This window comes from Malus domestica, chromosome 07, assembly GCF_042453785.1.
Source record: "Malus domestica chromosome 07, GDT2T_hap1".
Classification (NCBI taxonomy): domain Eukaryota; kingdom Viridiplantae; phylum Streptophyta; class Magnoliopsida; order Rosales; family Rosaceae; genus Malus; species Malus domestica.
The window spans coordinates 28,154,853-28,176,305 of record NC_091667.1 but is presented as its reverse complement, the minus strand read 5'-3'; the positions used below and the strand labels follow the sequence as shown (position 1 = coordinate 28,176,305).

Below are 21,453 nucleotides of genomic sequence, written 5' to 3'. Positions count from 1 at the left end.
GTACTGCCTTGTTCATCAATGTACAGAATTCAACGATTGCTGACTCGTATTTTTACTCGGCATCTATCGTGCCATGTTTGACATCGATAATTCGGATTTCGTGCATCGCAAATTGTTGGTTCGTTCTAACTTCTACTGATGTGGTTGTTTGAAAGATGTTTGGTTGCGAAAGTTGGTATTTTATGATGCAGTTTTGAGTCTTGTGTGGTTACTGTGGTAGAGGAGGTATTAGATTACGGGCAATACAGCTCTTCCCCCAGCACTTGAATTCAACTTTTGACGCTTTCACAACCAGATGGGTTCAACAATGTGGGAAAAGACCGAAAAGTCATATTGAATGAAAATAATGGTGCTTTTTATTTTTTATCCAATTAAATTGCTTCGACATAATTATTTTAGGGGTGTGATATTCAAACATCATTTTTTACTTCTCCCACATCTTTTTGGTTTTCGGCAGTTGAATCGGATGAATTGAAGAAGATCAATGGACATAAATTAACAAGAGGTATGTGAGAAGTAAAAAGGGATGTGTGGATAGCACACCCCTTATTTTAAAAACCATCATTCTAAGCAAACTACAAGGTTACATTATTTTTTTAACCCACTGCATTTTGAGTTCAAACTCTCTTTCTTTTCCGTTAACGTAAATCAAATTTTACGAGGCAACCATGTTACGCTCCAAGCTTCCTTGTTTCTTAAACCTGAGCTTGGCCTTTTCGTTTTGAGCCCTCAAGCTGATTTACAAAATAACATGATATATTGAATTTAGCCGTATCATAACAAGTTTATAATTATGAATAAATCAAAATTAACATAATACTAATGAGAACTGTTATTAGCATTTCAAAAATTTCATTTTATACTCTTGTGTATTTTTCTTTCTAATTATAGAAAGTTTAAAGTACAAAATGAGATTTTTAGAGTATCAATAACAATTCTCATACTAATTATTATACAATTTTGTAATATTTTTCATTTTATATCTTAGAAGTCTCAAATTTGACCGATAATATTTGTTTTGAAGGGCAATAAATTTTCTTTTTATTAAAACAAAAAATGATTTTTTTTAATGGGCATCATGAAAAACGAAAGAAATCAGACGGTCCACATTTGAAGAGACATTTTATTGGAAGACCTCATTGCTTCGAAAAACAGCGAAAACCATATAATCTGACAAAACAAACAGCGGAAACCATTGTTTTACAGTTCACCAGGACTTGTGGTACCAAGGTGGTTGGTGAACGGATCGAACCCGAACTTGACAATTAGAGCCGGCGACCGCCTCGCAACCGGACTCAGAGGCTTCCGGCATGAGATCGCCGTCGACGTCGAAAGGCGGGAATCTTCCGGGTTAGTGCCCATATGAAATTCGGATTTTGAATTTTCCTTTTCTCACTGAGGCACCCAAACTGTGGGATTCGAAAGGTTAGAGATCACTACGAATCCCCACTTTCTTTTTTCACTCCCATTTCTTTGGAGCTGCTGATTAGCATTTGTTTAGTTTCAAATTTTCTAATTAGAATCAAATCTTGGGTTTTTGGAATATGGATTATATTAGGCTTTTTATCAAAACAGTCCTGAGATTTGCATAACACATCATTTTGATTTTGAGATTTAAAATCAATAGAAGTGGTTTATGAGATTCTCCCTATCCATTATTTTGATCATAGGTACAACACATAACTTCGGTCTATGAGATTTGCATAACACATAATTTTGGTCTTTGAAATTTGCATAACACATAACACTTTGCTCTATGAGATTGTCTACCATCCATCATTTTGGTTATTCTATTAGAAAGCTCAGGTTTTTAATGGAATGACCAAAATAATAGATGGTAGACAATCTCAGGACCACTTCTAATGATTTTAAATCTCATTACGGACCAAAGTTATGTGTTATGAAAATATCAAGGACCATTTTGGCTAAAAAGGCCATTATATTATTACTAGAATCGAAATTGTCGAATAAAGGTTTTATGAAGATTTATAATGTCATTGAATGATTCCATGGCGGTCGTGATTCTTCGAATTTGGTGCTAATAGTTATGAACTTTTGGGTAGTTTCATTGCCTGCCCGGTTAGCTGATATGTTCGATTTCTACTAGGTATGTTAACCTTGGTAGATCTTGAAAGTATGCGATACCCCATATGCTACTTTGCTTCGCTCGGAGAAGTTGGGAAATACTGGTAGAATCTGGGTTCTGTTGAACGATGGGGCGTCTGAAGCTGCGAAGTGGAATCCAGGAAATTGAGGAAGAACATGGGGAATGTGATGCAACGCATTCTAATCATGCTACTTTAGCATGCATCATTAATTCAGAAATAGGCACTGTATTAGCGGTTATGAGGAGGAATGTAAGATGGGGAGGACGCTATGTGTCTGGTGATGATCAGCTGGAACACCCTCTAATCCAATCTTTAAAGGCGTTACGCAAGCAAATCTTTTCATGGAAGCACCATATGCATTCCGTCAATCCTTCTGCATATCTCCGGCCATTTTTGGATGTGATTAGGTCGGATGAAACTGGTGCACCAATTACTGGTGTGGCTTTGTCTTCTGTTTACAATATCTTAACACTTGATGTAATCAATCAAAATTCCTTAAATGTTGAAGATGCCATGCACTTATTAGTTGATGCAATCACTGGCTGCCGATTTGAGGTGACTGATCCTGCATCAGAAGAAGTGGTATTGATGAAGATACTGCAGGTTCTTCTAGCTTGCATGAAGAGTAAAGCATCTGTTATATTGACCAATCAGCATGTTTGCATTATAGTGAACACATGTTTCCGTATTGTCCATCAAGCGGGAACAAAAGGTGAGTTGTTGCAGCGGATAGCTCGCCACACAATGCATGAACTTGTTAGATGTATTTTCTCACACCTTCCAGATGTTCACCATTCTGAACATGCATTGCCAAATGGAAGCAATACCATCAAGGGAGAGGTACTTCTAATATCAAAATTAACAAGCATTATTGGGTCTTAGCATAGAGGTGATCTGTTAATTCTCGAGAGTGAAACAATAAGTTAAAACCTGCAGATGTCCAGTCTTAAATACTATTCTTATTCACGAATATATGGTGTTTTTCTTGTGCAGATTGCAGGGCAAAATAATGAGCATGCTTCTGGGAGTAGACAATTGGAGAATGGCAACATGATTTCTGAGTTTGATAGTCAGCTATTATCTTCAAATCCTGCTTTGCATGCTTCCTCAGGTCTTGTAGAATCTGGGATTGATGAAAAGACAGCTGGTGGTTCTAGCAGGAAGGAGGCTGATCAATATGACGTGCAACTCATGGCTGAGCCATTTGGGATTCCCTGCATGGTGGAAATATTGGACTTCCTGTGTTCTTTGTTAAATGTGGTTGAGCATATAGGAATGGGTCCCAGGTATAATACCATAGCTTTTGACGAAGATGTCCCCCTTTTTGCACTGGGTTTGGTTAATTGCGCTATAGAGTTAGGCGGGTCCTCCATTCGGCATCACCCCAAGTTATTAAGTTTGGTTCAGGATGAATTGTTTCAAAATTTGATGCAGTTTGGCCTATCAACAAGTCCACTTATTCTTTCAATGGTATGCAGCATTGTCCTCAATCTGTATCACCATCTCCGCACTGAACTTAAGCTACAGCTTGAGGCTTTCTTTTCATGTGTGATATTGAGGCTTGTGCAAAGCAGGTATGGGGCTTCTTATCAGCAGCAGGAGGTTGCCATGGAGGCTGTTGTGGACTTCTGCCGGCAGAAAACTTTCATGGTGGAGATGTACGCGAACTTAGATTGCGACATAACTTGCAATAATGTCTTTGAAGAGCTTGCTAATCTGTTGTCAAAGAGTGCATTCCCTGTTAATTTGCTTTTGTCTTCAATTCACATTCTTGCTTTGGATGGCCTTATTGCTATTATTCAGGGAATGGCAGAGAGGGCAGGGAAGGGCTCAGTTAGTGCTGTTCAGGCTCCCCCTATGAATCTTGATGAGTATACTCCATTCTGGTTGATGAAATGTGACAACTACAGTGATCCGAATCATTGGGTTCCATTTGTTCGCCGAAGGAAGCACATAAAGAGAAGGCTAATGATTGGAGCCGATCATTTTAACCATGACCCAAAGAAAGGGCTGGAGTTCCTCCAAGGAACCCATCTCTTGCCTGACAAACTTGATCCTGAAAGTGTGGCCTGTTTTTTCAGGTACACTGCTGGGTTGGACAAGAATCTTGTTGGGGATTTCCTGGGAAATCATGATGAGTTTTGTATTCAGGTTCTTAATAAATTTGCTGGTACCTTTGTTTTCCAAGACATGCATTTGGATACTGCACTGCGACTGTTTCTGGAGACATTTCGATTGCCTGGAGAATCACAAAAAATACAAAGGGTGCTTGAAGCATTCTCAGAGAGATATTATGAGCAATCACCACAAATTCTAGCTAACAAGGATGCTGCTCTCCTGTTATCATATTCAATTATATTGCTCAACACAGACCAGCACAATGTTCAGGTGAAGAAGAAGATGACAGAGGAGGATTTCATTCGGAATAATCGACACATCAATGGAGGTGATGATTTACCTCTAGAATTCCTTTCAGAGCTTTACCACTCAATATGCAAGAATGAGATCCGCACAACTCCAGAACAAGGTGCTGGTTATTCTGAAATGAACCCAAGCCGTTGGATTGATTTAATACACAAATCTAAGAAGAATGCTCCCTTCATTGAATCCGATACCAGAGCCTACCTTGACCAGGATATGTTTGCTATAATGTCAGGCCCCACAATTGCTGCCATTTCTGTGGTATTTGACCATGCAGAACATGAAGAGATTTACCAAAAATGCATTGATGGATTTTTATATGTTGCAAAGATTGCAGCATGCTATCATTTTGAAGATGTGCTCGACGATCTGGTTGTGTCTCTTTGTAAGTTTACAACCCTTTTAAACCCATCATCTTATGAGGAACCTGTTTTAGCCTTTGGTGATGACCCAAAAGCTAGAATGTCAACAGTGACAGTTTTCACGATTGCCAATACATATGGTGATCACATTCGCACAGGCTGGAGAAATGTTCTTGACTGTATCTTAAGATTACACAAACTTGGTCTTCTGTCGGCTTTTGTGGCCAGTGAAGCAGCTGGTGATTCTGAGTTTTCTGCTGACACAGGTCATGGCAAGGCCATAACCAATTCTCTGTCATCCGTTCCTATGCCCCCTCTGAGTACTTCTAGGAAGTCCTCTGGATTGATGGGCCGGTTTACTCAGCTATTATCTCTTAACACTGAGGAGCCGAGATCACAGCCTACTGAAGAAGAACTTGTGGCTCATCAGCGCACCCTTCAGACAATTCAAAAGTGCCACATTGATGGCATATTTTCAGAGAGCAAGTTTCTGCAGGCTAAATCCCTGTTACAGCTTGCACAGGCACTCATCTGGGCTGGAGAACGACCCCAGAAAGGGAGCAGCTCACCTGAGGATGAAGATACTGCAGTTTTCTGTTTGGAGTTGCTGATAGCTGTTACCCTAAATAACAGGGATAGGATTATGCTTCTTTGGCAGATTGTGTATGAGCACATATCGAACATTGTTCAGTCTACTGTGATGCCTTGTGCCCTGGTAGAGAAGGCTATTTTTGGACTTCTTCGGATTTGCCAGCGGCTGCTTCCCTATAAAGAGGACCTTGCTGATGATCTTTTGCGATCATTGCAACTTGTTTTGAAGCTTGATGCTCGGGTTGCGGATGCATACTGTGAGCAAATTACGCAGGAAGTCGGTCGCCTTGTGAAAGCAAATGCCTCTCACATAAGATCACAATTGGGGTGGCACATAACTACATCACTACTCTCCATTACTGCTCCGCACCCAGAAGCTTCAGAGGCTGGGTTCGATGCACTGTTCTTCATTATGTCTGAAGGAGCTCATTTGTTGCCTGCCAATTATGTTTTCTGTGTTGACGCATCAAGGCAGTTTGCTGAGTCTCGTGTTGGAGAGGTGGCGCGATCTGTGTGCGCACTGGATCTTATGGCAGGTTCTGTTGATTGTTTATCAAGGTGGGCCTCTGACGCTAACCAATCTATGAATGGGGAAGAAGCTGTGAAAATGTCTCAGGATATTGGGCAAATGTGGTTGCGGCTTGTTCAGGGGTTGAGAAAAGTTTGTTTGGACCAGAGAGAAGAGGTTAGGAACCATGCTTTGTCCATGTTACGGAAATGCTTGACTGGAGTGGATGGGATTCCTCTTCCACATGGCCTGTGGTTACGGTGCTTTGACACGGTGATCTTCACAATGCTTGATGACTTGCTAGAAATTGCACAGGGACAGTCCCCAAAGGAATACCGCTACATGGAAGGCACGCTTATCCTAGCCTTGAAGCTCTTGTCCAAAGTTTTTCTGGAGCTACTACCCGAGCTATCGCAGTTAACAACCTTCAGCAAACTATGGCTGGGTGTTCTCAATCGAATGGAAAATTATATGAAGGTGAAAGTTGGAGGGAGAAAATGTGAGAAGCTACGGGACCAAGTGCTGGAGCTACTTAAGAACACCTTAATCGTAATGATTTTAAGGGGAGTTCTTTTGGAGAAAGGTGACGTAGGAGATGATAACTTGTGGGAGTTGACATGGCTGCATGTAAATAAAATTGCTCCATCCTTGCAGTCTGAAGTTTCCCGTGATCCATTTTTAGAGCAGTCAGAGACTAAGCAGGGTGAATCAGGGCGAGTCTCTGATGCAACGGGCACCATACTTCCAACTGAAACCATTCCTGCTGAAGGTTCCGGTGGTGGAGGTTAAAAATGTTGTATAGTCATTGGAACCGGATCTGTTTTCTTTAAGGCATATTAGTAAGCACACATGGTCGTCACCATTTCGTAGTACAGAGGGAGGCGGTCTTGTTCTGGCAGGCTACCTCTTAATTTTGGCCGTAGAGCTGCACGACGCAGGATTTAGCACACAGATGGAACTGGTGGTCGGGGAAAACCCAAGCGGATCAAACTTTATCTTAGTAATCATCTTCAACTTCCTTCATATACTGTCTTCATCTCTACACTGTCCCTATAACTTTGTTGTATGAAGATGTCATATATGTCGTGTTTCGGAGTAGGGTACTTAGGCCCCTCTTTTAACTCCCCACACCCCAATTTTTTGTTATGTCGAGAAAATCTGGAAGGGAAGGATTCATTTCTTGCCAAGTTGCCACAGAGTGGTGAAATATTTTTGTTTGATTTGTTTACAATGTACAGAACTTGAGATTGCTAGTTCTAACTAGTACTTTTACCCTGCGTCGAACTGTTTTTTGTGCTCGTCTTTGACATTGGTATTTTCAGGTTGATGAATCGCAATTTGTCGATCAAGTCAGTGCAAGAAATTGGCTAAAAACTGAAATGGTTATCAGACGGACTCTAAACTTGTAGAGTAATTTGGTTTTATTGTCAAAATTATTTTCTTTTGTTGCCAACTGCCCTTTTTACTTTCAAAATTATACCTAATGACTAATGAGGACACTAGTGATGTTGCTACAAAAGTGGACATAAGTGTGACGTGCTTAACAGTGCATCAACCTATTGATACTGATTTGAATATTCTCCACTGAGGAAAATAATAATCACACGTTTTTTTTGTTATTTTTGCTCGTTCTTTTATATTTTTAATTATCGAATTGAATAAATAAAATAAAACAACAAACATAAGTAAACATAATTAAGTACGAGCAGCTGTAGAAAAGAGAGAGATAAAAAGAAATATAGCAAACACGTAAATGAATTTGTTCCGTTTTAGAATGAAAGAAATTTTGACATCAATTTTAAATTGTCACATCAATCTTCAAATAAAACTTTGACAAATCATATTTGACACCCTAAAAATTCTCCTAAGAGCTCCTAAATCTAGAGAATGAAAAAGAAGCTCCCAATGTTTATTACTAATTTTTCAATAAGAATTATATTCTTATTCGTCCACAATTATTACGACTGCTTAAACTAGAGAGTATAATCAAATTTTTTTTTAGGGAGCTAAGTTACTTTATAGTCTTTTTACTTAAAACTTAATCAAGAAATAAGGAGCATGATTGAAGTTTGAAGATGCTCTTACAAAATTTTAGTTTTCTTTTATTGTTTTATGTAATTTTTGTGTTGACTTAGAAGTCACATTTACACTACGTTAACCAACAATAGTCAACAATTATCATGAAGTTTTACTTTTAGCTATTCTTTAAATTGATGTTTTGTATTCCAAAACGACAATTAGATGCACACCGTGATATGCAAATATGATTTTTCCATCTCCGCAGTCTATAAAGAAGTCTAGCATTTGACCCACACCAAACATAGAGATGCAATTTCAAAATCTCGTGCGAGGATAAAAACTTTCATGACTTAGTTTTAGAAACTATCTTGAACAAAACATAAAGGGTAAAAAATGTAAAAATGGGTTAATGTTTGGAACGTTGATATACTAATCTACACTACCTATTAATAAAATTCTCTTTGTCAACTAAAAGACGATGAAAATACTATTAGTCTTCTATCATAGGAAAAAAAATGTTGATGAGCAATAATGTAACTTCACAAAACTAAATTTTGTTGTTTTTTATTGAATCTCACTTAAATCTGATTTTAGCATATATATAATATTAAAAAATAAAAAACAAAAAACAAAAACCAAAAACCTCTCTTTCCAATCCCTCGTTCTCTCTCCTTTTTTTCTATTTAAAAAAAATAAAATAAAAAATTATTCATACACAATGTGCGTAGGCATATGCTAATTGCTAATTACTATCTGAAGTTAGAGAAAATTTCTTATAAATTGTCCTTCGTTCATCTATTTGTCAACTCATTCTTCAATCAACTCACCATATTCTAATTGTTATTTTGAAATTTTTATATCTTAAATTTATCTTAAAATCTTTGAATAAAATATATTGTTGAAACCAAATTGCTAACTTACCGAAATAGCAAGTAGAGTTATAAATATACTAGATCAAATGCTACTTTTTTAATGGGAAATGTTATTAGCCTTCTAAAATTTTCATTTTACACTCTTTATAAGTGTATTTTTCTTTCTAATTATAGAAAATTTAGAGTGTCAAATGAGATTTTTGAAGTGTTAATAACTATTCTCTTTTTAATTTGTAAATTAGATTGTTACCTCTGTTAAAAATAGTTTTTTTTTTTCTCACGTGGCATAACAAATATAATTTTATTATTCAATTCCTACTCTCTTACGAAGAAAGTTGAGGTTCAACTATAAATCAATTTGCAATATAGAAAGTAGCCCGAGTTCCTTATAAACTTATGTAAAGTCTCTCTTCCCATCTATGTGAGATCCATTTTCAACACGCCTTCCACACATATGACAAATTTTTAAATCTAACGCGTGGATAACACTGGAGCACGTGCGGTCGTTAACTTTTACACGTGAGCCAACATGCTATGATATTATAAAGAAAGTTTAGGTTCCATTATAAAAACTAATTGGTAATATATAAAGTAACTCAACTTATTATAAACTTATGCAAAATTCATCCCTCTATCAACGTAAAATTCATTTTCGACGACCCAGGAGATACTACATGGTATGTAGAACAATAGAAGGTAAGTTGCGTCCTTAAAAATGGTAAAAACCTGTCACATATCAGTGGCTAAAGTTTGGTCATAAGCTCACATCAACTTTCCAATGGACTGTCCGCAGTAGTTACTACATAGGCCCAGGCTTAGGACTGTCACGTCAGGTTTAACATTGGTAAAGCAAACAAAACCAAATACTCGAAATACGAACCCCAAATAAAATTTTTGAAAAAATAATGAAAAAGGTATGAAAATTTTGAGTTTTAACTATAAAAATAAAATAAAAGATAAAATAAATAATATCAAGTTTGATTTTTTAGTGTAAAAATATAATTTTTCGTTAAAATAAACAGTATTGCAGGTTTTTCGTTAAAATTCTTATAAATTTTATGATACATATTTATTTCTTTGAAATTAAAATTGAATAGTAAGAGATTAAAATGTTCATGAATTTTGAAGTTTGAAAAAATGGAATTCGCCTTTTTAAAGTAAAAACTAAAGCCGAAGCATCTAAAATTTGGTGTAAGATAGTTGGACCAATTGGTTAATAATCCTGATCATTTGGTATAATGGAATATATTAAAGTTGTGCTACTCAACCATCAAATTACATTTTTTTTTTTGCTAATTCGAATTGAAGAGTAATATAAAAGAAAAATTAATGGAAATGACTTAAAAATTTTAAATTTTAACGATAAAAATAAAATAAAAATAAAATAAATAGTACTAGAATTGATTTTTTTAATGTAAATTTTTTATGAAAATAAATAGTACAAAAAAATTTTCGTTAAAATTCTTTAATATAAAATCGATCTATTTCTATATTGGCACTCACATTTTGACATTGTTTGGATACAAAACTATTGGGAATTGGATCCTCGCCGGATCTAATTGCTGGGGATCCTAGAGATCAACCCACGTGGACCGTTGATCAAAAATCGTGCGGTCACAATTAAATGTTTTAAAAGTAAAACAGTCTTGTTTTGCGTGAAAAATATAAAAAAGAAAAAAATTGTGACCGCACGATTTTTTATCAACGGTCCACATGGGTTGATCCCTAGAATCCCCATAAATTAGATCCGGCGAGGATCCAATTCCAAACTATTGATATCACCTTTGACAATATTAATGGTGAAAATATAGGAGCAAGTAGCTGACATTGACAATTCAACATTATTTGATTTGATTAGCCGCCCAACTCGAGGTTTTTCTTCTTACAATTTGCAATGTAATATAAAGGGTTTTGACTTTTTTCAGATCTTGTTATAAATCGTTGAATTCATTAGTGTATTTGGATAACGGATCTTAAATTTTTGTGTTAAAAGACGAACAAGTCATATGACTCGTGTGACAATGTAGGCCATTCCAGTAAAATAAATTGTACGCCATTTTCAGTTTCAACCAAAGACCAAAACAAATATACGAAGACCATCTCAGACCAAAGATTATAGGTCACTTTTAGCCCCAATTTGCAAAATTTGTCTCAATAATCAGCCCTAATTAAACTACAATTAAAAAAATTGGTAGGCAACTAAACTAGTCTACCTTTTTTGGATCCCAAATGCCTGATGACAATTTAATTAACAATTAATTTAATTATGCCTTCCTGTTTTTCTAACCCTAGGTCGTTAATCCACACAAAACTCATCCCACCACGTACAGCAAAGCAATTCCAGTCCTCACTTCTCTAGATTTTTCCTCTCCTTTCATTCAACCAAAACTCAATTGAATTTGGAGTGTTATAGACAGTTGGAGTTCAAGTAATCAATTATCAAAATTCAACACAAGAATTTTACTCCACAAGGTATTTTATACAACTTTACTTCATTAATTTGTTTTTGGCATTTCAATTTAGAATTTAGCTTTCTAATTTAGAGATCAATGGATGAATGATAACATGATTATTTTTATATAAAGAGATTAATGGTATTGGTAATGATATTATTATTCAACGCTTTCAAAACATGAAAACAATTCGAGGAATATTGTAATATGTTGTATGAAAAACTTTATGGATTAATATATTAGTGTTTTGTTCAATAAATTCTTAAGATTTTTAATTGTGACTTTGTTGTTTGAGGATGGGCTCATGCAAATCTCTGGCTTCGTCCCTGCAGCAATGCCAACATGAATCTGTTAAAAAGAATTAGGGCTAAGTTTAGTCAAGGATAGCCACATAGTACTATTTGTCTAGTCGTATTCTTCACTTGTAAATGACGTTTTAGGTTCGTTTCTCACTAAAGGCGAATTTGAACCATATTATTATGGTTGACCAATTGTAAGGATTAACTCACTCTCTCATCCTACTATAAATAATATCGTTTGTTAAATAAATAAATAAAAAAAGGTTAGTCAAGTACAAACTATATATACCAAGCTTCCAAGTTCCTCAACAGCCCCAACATGTGTATCACAAGCCAAAATAACAAAATTGACATGGCGGGAGATAAACAAATTTAATTCTACAATATTCTTTAAAATATTAATTAAAAAAAATTAAAACATAGCTAAAGGCTCGATATAACGGAAATGGATCCTATCTGGATCCCTTATACCTAATCCTCTTCATTAAACAATCTGAGTTCTTGAAATTTGATCAAACATCTAAAGTTATCATAATTTTTAAAATGGGTTCCTATTTGTAGCCGTTAGATCAAATTTCAAGGGTCTGAATTATTTGTTAAGGAGGATTAGATGGAAGGGATCTAAAGATGATCCATTTCCTGATTTTACTTAGAGATGGCCTTAAAAAACCAGAGCTAAATTTAGTTAAGGGCTAAATACATAAAGCCCTTTAAGACCATCTCCAATGGTGGCTTATAACCTAAATTTCCCCCTTTTTTCCCCCCAAATCCACTACAACCCAAAACCTAAATCAAACCTAAAACTTAAAACTTAAAATGAAGGTAAATATAGATCACAAATTTAGCCCACAAAAGCTGCTGGGACTCACAGATGAGAGTGAAAAGTGGGCCTTGTCCTGTAGCCAACGGCTACTTTTCTTCATCGGGTGGTGGTGGTAATTGGACCGTTGGTTAATCCAACGGTCCACATTCAATTTTTATTTTATTTTATATTTATATATTTATTGAATCCAACGGCTTAAATCGAATATAATCAAATCTAACGGTAAAAAAAAAAATCTAACGGTCCAAATTTAAATCCAATGGCTAGAATAATCATAAAATTTATTGGAATTTAAATATTTTTTTCCAACGGCTAGAATAATTTTTTTTTTAAGTTTATGTAGTTTATCATGATTTTCATGTATTGATTTAGTGATTTTTCAAAATTTATCGGAATTTAAATATTTTTAGATTAAAATATTCATAAAATTAATTTAGAATAGTCTACATATTTTTTTTTAAAAAAAAAAGTTAATTTAAAAAAAAATTAGGCTTAATTCATTTTTTGATAATCTGGGGCTAAAATTTTAGGCCAAAAGGGTTGGAGTAGAAAAGCTGTTTCTGGGCTAAAACCTAAATTTTCTAGGCTAAATATTTTTAGGTTTTAGGTCAGGATTGAAGATGGTCTAAGCCTATCGACTGTTGATTGTCTTTAATTTGTTCATTCCAATTCAAAATATAATCTCTTTAAAGAAGATGTCAAATCTTATGTGGAAATGCCAACATGCATATTTGACTTAAAAAATTTGCCAATCAAAGTATTATTTGTTGACTAAATTTGAAGTTTTTATGATTAGGAATCAAATTTAACGTCAATGTCAAATTTATTTTTCATTAATTAATAGTAAATCCTTTATTCTGCTAACATTTCAACAAATTTTTAAGTATAAACAATCATTTAAAGATTTCATTTAATAATAAAATAATATTTAACAATTTAATTAGAAAAATTAAAATTTAACATAAAACATTAAATTATTACATTAATCGATCATTATAATTTAACTGTTATAATTTCACATTTCTTATTTGATATCGACGGGCTTCAAGCCTTCAACATCTTCATTTCACGTGAGATGGAAAAATTTAGGCCGGTATGACTAGAGGTGGATAAAACTAGTGTTCAGTATTCTTTGAGAAATGATCCTTGCCGGATCTTTTTCTAGGAATTCTAGGGATCTTATGATTTCACCCGTTTATCATATATCGTACGGTTAGAAATTATTTTAAAATTTAAAATTTACAATTAAATATGAATAGTATTTAATAAAAACTGACCTTACGATATACGATAAACGGGTTAAATCACGGGTTTCTTAGGAAACGGATCCGGCGAGGATCCTTTTCCGTATTCTTTAAGCTTCCTATATGACTGGAGACGGCATTAAGCCCCAGTTTGGGGTTGAGGTGATTTTAAAAAAGGCTCATATGAAAAAAAGCTGGGAGTGTTTTTGGTGTTTGGTAAACTTAAAAAAAAAGGCTTATTTTGGAAGCTGCTGTGAGAATAAGCTGAAATCAAAGGAAAAAGCTGAAGCTGCAATTTGTAGCTTTGGAAAACTGGTTTTTTTTCAAAGCGCATAGAACTACAGTGCTCCTTTAATGAAGAGATCTACTATCAGACTGCTTTTTTTTCAAAAGCACTTTTACAAAAAAGTTTACCAAACACTCTGCTGATTTATTTCACAACCGCTTATTCTCACAGCAACTTTTTTTCAAAACACAACAATATCAAACCAGCCCTAAGTATGGGTCATCGGTCGCGGTTTCTGGCGGTGATGTTTTCAGACATTGGCATTCGATATACCTTGTCGCGACTCGCGGACAATGACGACTTCCCACTACTCCAAGCGCACGTTACCCCACACTCCTTTTCTCTCTCTCTCTCTCTTCTCTGTCGGTAAAAACCCAAAAAAAGGAGAGATGAACTCCAATTCTCAGAGAGATTCTTCAATGTGATCGGTACATAAAATATTATATTTATTAAACAAATAGTGAGATATGTATGCTAAAAAATTAATGATTTTAAAAAATAAAATTTTTTACCATTCCTATTAAAACATGTGATGCACTACTTATATTTTCGTCGTAATTAAAAATTTCTCTAATTCTTAACCTTGGCTTGCACACTTGCCCTGCACCTTTCCACCGTCTCTGCTTTCTCAACGTCAAATCAAATTCCCGCACGTCACCTCATGATGGCATAACGGTAATTCCGATTACAAAGATGCTTTTTTTCTTCCTGGTGGTTGGTTGCGGTTGGAGAGTCCAGTTGTTGATGACTGTAGAGGATTAAAATCTCACTCAACTTGGAAGCTCGGAACTTGTAAAGGCAAAACCGGAGGGACAAGAAAAAACCAGGTACTCTCTGCAAAACCGCCTTCTTCTTTTCCCCTCATAATTTTTTTGTTTTGTTTTTATTTTGTTTTTGTTTTGTTTTTATTTTGTTTTTGTTTTTGTTTTTACAAGTTTAAAGATAACATATGTTATCGTACGCCAGGGAGAGTTGGGACCCTTAACGTACGCCCCCCCGCAGCCCCCGAAGTGGTAAAAAGGTGCAGTATTGCAGTAGAAAAAGAGAGAGAACGAGAAAGAAAAGAAAAGAGAGATAAGACTGAAAATTACAGAGGAGAAGAGGCCCCCCCCCCCAACCACAGAAACAAAATCTTTGGGTTAGTTTGCTCGTACTGGCCAACCAAGATTTCCCATTGATTAGACTTGAGAGAGAGGGCAAAGCAACCCAAGCTATAAGGAAGAAAGAGGAAAAGCTAGAAGCTGCTCAAACTCAGAAAGCTTATCAGAGAAGAACACAAGGGATGCACTTTGTGGGTATCCAATAATATACATATATATATATTTGTATTTTAATGTTGTGAGCACAAATATGTGAATCGTTGGGTATTTTGGGACGTGGGTTTTGAAGATTGTTGAGGTTGGATTTGGTTTTTGAACTAGGGGGTTAGGGTTGTTGGATTCTAAATGGGGTTTGTTGGATCTAATATTTCTGGGTTTTTAGCTTTTAGGGTTTTCAAGTAATAAAAAGGAGATAGAGTTTAGGTGGTTTTGTGAAAAGGGATAAGGTTTTTTTTTTTGGATTCTATCTGTTGGGTTTTGGAGATTGTTTTTATATATTGCTTATAGGAGAGATCTTTCAGTCTGTTCCTGCAAGCAAACAAAGAAGAAGGCGAGAGAGAGAGAGAGAGAGAGAGAGGTGGGTTTTAAAGAGATCTTTACCTTCCTTAATTAGCTAGACAGGTGGTTCAACCGTGGTTGTCGTTATGCATCCAAAAACAGAAAGAGTGTAAAAGCAAGAGCTTAGATTTGGATTTTTTTCCATTCTTGCTCGGATTTGGATTTTGGTTTCTAGGTTTTTTTTATTATATATTTTCCCAAGATTTAATTAGAAGGATGGCGAATCGATGGTGGGCCGGAAATGTTTCCATGGGCGGAGGAGGTCATGTGGATTCAATCTCCTCGACTCCGCCGTCTCTCCACCTCAGAAACACCGAGGAACAACTCGACGACCAAGACAACACTACTCCCACCAACAGCAGCACCAGCCCACACAAGCAGAACAACAAACACCACGAAGATGGTCGGGACAACAATGACCTGGAAGGCGACGATCAGGGCCCTAACACCGGCAGCGGCAGCCATGACAGCCTCGAGCCAGGAAGTAGCAACCGGAGGCCGCGTGGCCGCCCCCCTGGTTCCAAAAACAAGCCCAAACCGCCCGTTGTCATCACTAAAGAGAGCCCCAACGCTCTCCGAAGCCACGTCTTGGAAATCAGCAGCGGCAGCGACATTGTAGACAGCATTGCCACCTTTTCTCAAAGACGGCATAGAGGCGTCTCTGTCCTCAGCGGCAGCGGAATTGTCGCTAATGTAACTCTTCGGCAACCAGCAGCGCCAACTGGAGTGATTACATTGCACGGAAGGTTTGAGATTCTATCGTTGTCAGGGGCGTTCCTACCTGCCCCGTCACCGCCCGGCGCGACAGGACTGACCGTGTACTTGGCAGGCGGCCAGGGGCAGGTGGTGGGAGGCACCGTGATGGGAGCGTTGGTGGCTTCAGGTCCGGTGATGGTTATTGCAGCTACGTTCACAAATGCAACATATGAGAGGCTGCCACTCGAGGAAGAGCAAGGTGGAGAAGGAGGAATGCAGATACAGCAGCAATCAGGTGTGAATTCGGCAGGGACAGGAGCGAATTCGGGATCTCGAGGTGTGGGTGAGGATCCTAGTGCAATGGCTGCTTACAATCTACCTCCGAATTTACTTGCGAATGGCGGTCAGATCCCTCATGATGTTTTCTGGGGTCCTCCCCCTCCGAGACCTCCTCCATCTTACTGAGACAACAAAGATTTAGAGAGAGAGAAAGAAAAAGAGAGAGAGAGATACTTGGTTTGATCACTGACTTGTTGTATTTTGGTTTTGTGCAAAAATATGTTTTGGCAGCTTTTGTAGGCACAGCAAGCAAAGGTATATCTTTTGCTTGTTAAATCTCAAATCTCTGTAGTTTTGTTGTTAGGTTTTATTTATTTTTTCTTTATCAGTAGCTATGTTTCGAAACCGGTGGATCATATGGATATATTTTGTTCGTTCTTTCGTTTAATTTTCTGTGGAAGAATATGTTGATGATGGTGTAGGGGAAAAGAAGAAGAAATAGTCAAGAAGATGGAGGGGTTTGGAGCTATTGAAATTTCCATTGCAAATTGTTTGTGAAAATTCTTCGTTATTGGTAAGCTTTCCCAAGAGTCTTTCTATGCATTGCTTTAGTGTCTCCGGTTCACTCGATAACTTTCCCGTGAATTATGAAATCTCAAGCGTGCATGCACCGTTAAATTCAGTAATGTATGCCAACCGTTGATCTTCTGCATATTGTCATCTGCATCTTCCCAAAAATGTCGTTTCATGGATAATTATTGAAAAGTTGAGTTTCCGGTTAAGTGCATGCTCCGACAGGAATATCATTGAGGTTTATTTGGATGGGAGATAACTTGAGAGCAGGTTGGTATGGATGCCTTTATGCTTGCCAGGTTTTAGGGTTTTAGGGCTGTATGATTTGATGGGTCGATCGACAGATATGACAAGTGTGTAGAGGCTTCCTGTTAGGTCTTGGAGAACTTTTTACATTATTGATTCTTCTTTAATCCACGAGAGTTTTCTTGTTTATACAAGGATATGCTGATATATTAAGGATAATATTGACAGTGTGTAGAGGCTTCCTGTTTGGTCTTAGAGAACTGTTTACATAATTGATTCTTCTTTAATCCACGATAGTCTATCTTGTTTATACAAGGATATGCTCATATATGAAGGATAATATAGTGCCATAGTTCTTAGTTAAGTTGTTTAGAGACACTTTAGGATTATGGAGACAATAGTTCACGGATGACAGTTCCCAATCATCCAAATTAATTGCATGTCGAGTGGTATTCTAATTAAACCACGGGAGGGGTAGAGAACAGTAGTCAACTTGGCTACGTCGGGGTCTGTAAATTACTTACACGCCTTTTGTTTTAATAGAATTTACTTAGATGAATGTATGTGCTTTCCTTTCATGTTTGCAGTATTGATCAAGTAATGTTTGAGTAACAAGAAACTTTGGATCATTGGTACAATTGGATGTGAGAATTTTTTAGATGAATTTTAGATGGTGTTTGGTTTAGAATTAGATATTTTTGTTTTTTGTCACACTCCTTTTTTCCCGACACTTGTTTCTTTAAACAAGTGGTGAAAGAAATAATTGGTGGTGTTGGTCGCCAGATTTGACTGTTTTAGGTCATCAAGTTATTTGGATTATTTTTCCCTTCATATATGCCAATTTTACTTGTATGTTGTTAGGATTATTTTTATTGTTTAATTTCTAATATTTATTTAGGTGATGTCAAGAAAAAAAATGGTGGGAAAATTTCACTAATGTCAATGTGTGATAGTCAATTTGCATTATTTGGAAATTTGACACGGAATTTTGTTAACTCATAGGGAAATGCTGGCTATACACCCGGTGTCTTCCTACGCATTTATGTTTAATCATGTTTTTATCAAATCAGGTGCTTAGAAGTAAAAAGAGCGGTGTAGGACGATGTTGTATTTCATTTAACTTCACAAACAGATACAAGGGTGACCAGTTGGGTACATAAACTTCAGTGACCAAGAAATTGATCTGAAGTGAATTTGCCAGTACAACAAATAATAGTAAACCTTTGTACGACAACCACAAATACTGTCCTGACCCTCCCACATACTATCATCAATACAAATTTGTTACAAACGCAAGCAACAAAATTATATAGACGACCACATAAGTCATTGCATGAATGCGAGGCCACAAAATGTCATCGCCGAGCGAGACCACCAACTCAACGCAAAAAGCGGAGACAACATCAACCAATGCAAGCACGCAACCACCATGTACATAGGGAGAATAACCTAGACTAAAATACAATAAAATAAATTCGACATGTCCACAGTGGAGAAGCAAGCAGGAGACGGTGGAGCAGCAAAACGTGCAGAGATGATAAAGGCGTGGGACACCCACCGAAGCTGGGGCGATATCCAAGGCACCAAAGACCGTCATCCGTCGCCCGGAGTGGGACGTAACAGGAGGAGGAAAGCGATGGCTGATAGGATGGCAAAGGGAACCAACCACCCCGCCGCACCACCAGCCCCACCACCGAAACAAACCCAAATAGGCTGAAATGATAGTTCCAAGGGCAAAGCCCTCGAGGAGCCCAAAGCACCAGGAACAACAGTTCTGCACATCAAAACTATGAGCAACCAGGAGGCCCTCACCGGGAACACCCAAAATTGACGCCACCTAGGACAAAGCACGACAAATCCAAAGGCCCACCACGCCAAAGCGAGGGAGAGACCTAGCGAACTTGATACTGGAACAGCAACACCAAACCCGGCAACCACTAAAGTCACCCAAAATCACAAAAAGGCAGAGCCACCCATGGGAGCACCAGTGGGACTAAGGACAACTGTGGGGGGAGAGGGAAAGGAGAGGAGTCCCGGATGAGGGAGGGGGAGAAGAGACACAGGGGGAGAAGCTGTTGAAGGGTGGGATGGGGTGGAGAGGAAAGAGGGGACGGGGAGAAGAGAGGAAAGCTAGGAGAATGAGGAGGAGAGGCGGTCACCGACCCCCAACCTTAGCCAGAGGCCGGCGACCATGGAGGAAGGGGAAGTTGGCTGCTTTGGTGGGAGATATTTTTCTTCTTAAAATTAAAAAAGCTTACTGGTTCAAACTACTCATATATACACTGCTATGCGATTGAGAATTGTTATTGGCACTTCACAATTCTCATTTGACACTTCAAATTTTTTATATTTACAAAACAAATACATTTGTGAAGAGTGCAAATTGAGATCTTTATAATGCTAATAACTGTTACCATGCATTTTAACTTTCTTATAAAATATAAAATATGATCACAATGGCATATTTTGTTATAATTTCGGGTACTTTCCTTTTTTGGTTCTTCACCAACTCCCCCCTCCGAAAAGGGCAAAAAATGTTGGTCCGGGTCAAGGGTGGTTAAACAAGAGCATAGTAGTCGCCAAGTTGGTAAATCAAATTGAAAAATAAGGACAGGATAAGGAGCAGTTATTATCTCCGAGAATTCAATTGACTTCTGCTGCATTTGCACTTTCTGAAAGAAAATGCAGTGTCATGATGTTTTTCTTCTTTTTCTAGATCAGCATGAATTGACTGAACATGCTGGAAATAAATGTACTCTGACCGATGACTGAGTCGGTGTTAGGACTCGAAATACATCGAAGGAAAATGGTACACATTCTTTGTATCCCTCTAAAAACTTTTAAAGAGGGGTGTGCGAGTCTAAGAGGGGCACGAAAGTCAGCTATGAATGTGGATGTTAGCAATCTTCGATTTGGACTATTTTTAATGACGTTTCTCTTTTTTCTCTTTTTACGATTTTAGTTTATGATCAAAACGGTTTACTTTTACATTATTGTTAATGATTAACTACAACAAATTAACTATGCTAGAAATTTTATGTTTTTTATAAACGATATTATTAGTGAGTCAAATTCTTAGTTGTTAGTGAAGAAGGGAAATAATGAGACATAATCTGCACTAGAGTGCAAAAAGATGGCCCTTTTTTGCCATTGCGATAAATCATCATCTATTATGCTAGAAAATGTTAAAATGTTCCGATTAACAAAGTTAACACATTTTGGTGTTTAATTATTAGGGAATTGTTATTGGTACTCCAAAAATCTCATTCTACACTTCAAACATTTTATATTTGGAAAGAAAAATACATTTGTGAGGAGTGTAGAATGAGATTTTTAGAGTGCTAATAACATTTCTCAATTATTATTTAGTTATAATGTTGAAAAAAGAGAGGAAGTAATGGCCTATTTATTATAAAATGCTGATAAACTCCCCCTGTCTATTCTTTTCAACCACATTTTAATAAATAAATTAATATCAATTTACCTCGTGTAAAATAATATTTAAGGACTAAAGCAAAAAAAGAAAAAACAAATCTTTTGTCTATTCACCATTTCACTGCAACCATCTCAATTGTCTCAATTCTTTTAAATAAACATTTTCTTCATTGTTTCCAAAAAAAAAAAACATTTTCTTCATTTTCTACTTTTCTAGTTTCTTCATTTTCTACTTTTCTAGTTTAATCATATATAAGAGTTATTCACAACATTTACTAATAAAATAATTATCTAAATCTTTGAAAAATGAAATGAGAGACCAGAAGAAGAAATTGGGCTTGGACGAGTGGAATTGGATTATTGCGAATTTGGAAATGGGACATGAGGATGAGATTTTGGGAATTCGGTATGAGGCTTAGTTGTGGGATTTGGAAGGGGGTTGCGTTGGTGGTGGAGAGGAAAAGAAGGAGAGTTGCAATCAATTAGAGATATAGGAATTGACCAAAAATTGAAATATTAACTGAAATAAAAATCGGGAAGGGAGGCCTTTACGGTAGGCTTATCAACACTCTAATATTTA

General features: G+C 36.8%; 2 protein-coding genes across 4 annotated transcripts; both read left to right on the top strand.

Annotated features, from left to right (window-relative positions):
- The first annotated feature begins 1,112 nt into the window (after positions 1-1,112).
- Positions 1,113-7,267, top strand: LOC114826109 (ARF guanine-nucleotide exchange factor GNOM-like). Of its 3 annotated transcripts, none has more exons than XM_029105897.2 (3): positions 1,113-1,350; positions 2,108-2,948; positions 3,102-7,267. In XM_029105897.2, the coding sequence occupies exons 2-3, from the start codon at positions 2,214-2,216 to the stop codon at positions 6,777-6,779; spliced, it is 4,413 nt and encodes a 1,470-aa protein (XP_028961730.1). In that variant the 5' UTR covers positions 1,113-1,350; positions 2,108-2,213; the 3' UTR covers positions 6,780-7,267. The 3 variants fall into 3 exon arrangements, with proteins under 3 accessions (XP_028961730.1, XP_028961731.1, XP_070680977.1); XM_029105898.2 differs by having other exon boundaries at positions 1,113-1,425; XM_070824876.1 differs by lacking the exon at positions 1,113-1,350 and having other exon boundaries at positions 2,871-2,997.
- A 7,578-nt stretch (positions 7,268-14,845) lies between these two features.
- On the top strand, positions 14,846-17,067 carry LOC114826108 (AT-hook motif nuclear-localized protein 15-like). The gene has a single exon (XM_029105896.2). It carries the CDS (start codon positions 15,861-15,863, stop codon positions 16,803-16,805), a length of 945 nt encoding a protein of 314 aa, XP_028961729.1. The 5' UTR covers positions 14,846-15,860; the 3' UTR covers positions 16,806-17,067.
- Positions 17,068-21,453: the final 4,386 nt, after the last annotated feature.

Excerpts from the sequence above, each read along its gene's own strand:
- LOC114826109 (XM_029105897.2), top strand. The coding sequence starts at position 2,214 with ATGGGGCGTCTGAAGCTGCGAAGTGGAATCCAGGAAATTGAGGAAGAA. Across the intron at positions 2,949-3,101 it reads GCAATACCATCAAGGGAGAG|ATTGCAGGGCAAAATAATGA; the intron begins GTACTTCTAATA and ends TTTCTTGTGCAG.
- LOC114826108 (XM_029105896.2), top strand. The coding sequence starts at position 15,861 with ATGGCGAATCGATGGTGGGCCGGAAATGTTTCCATGGGCGGAGGAGGT.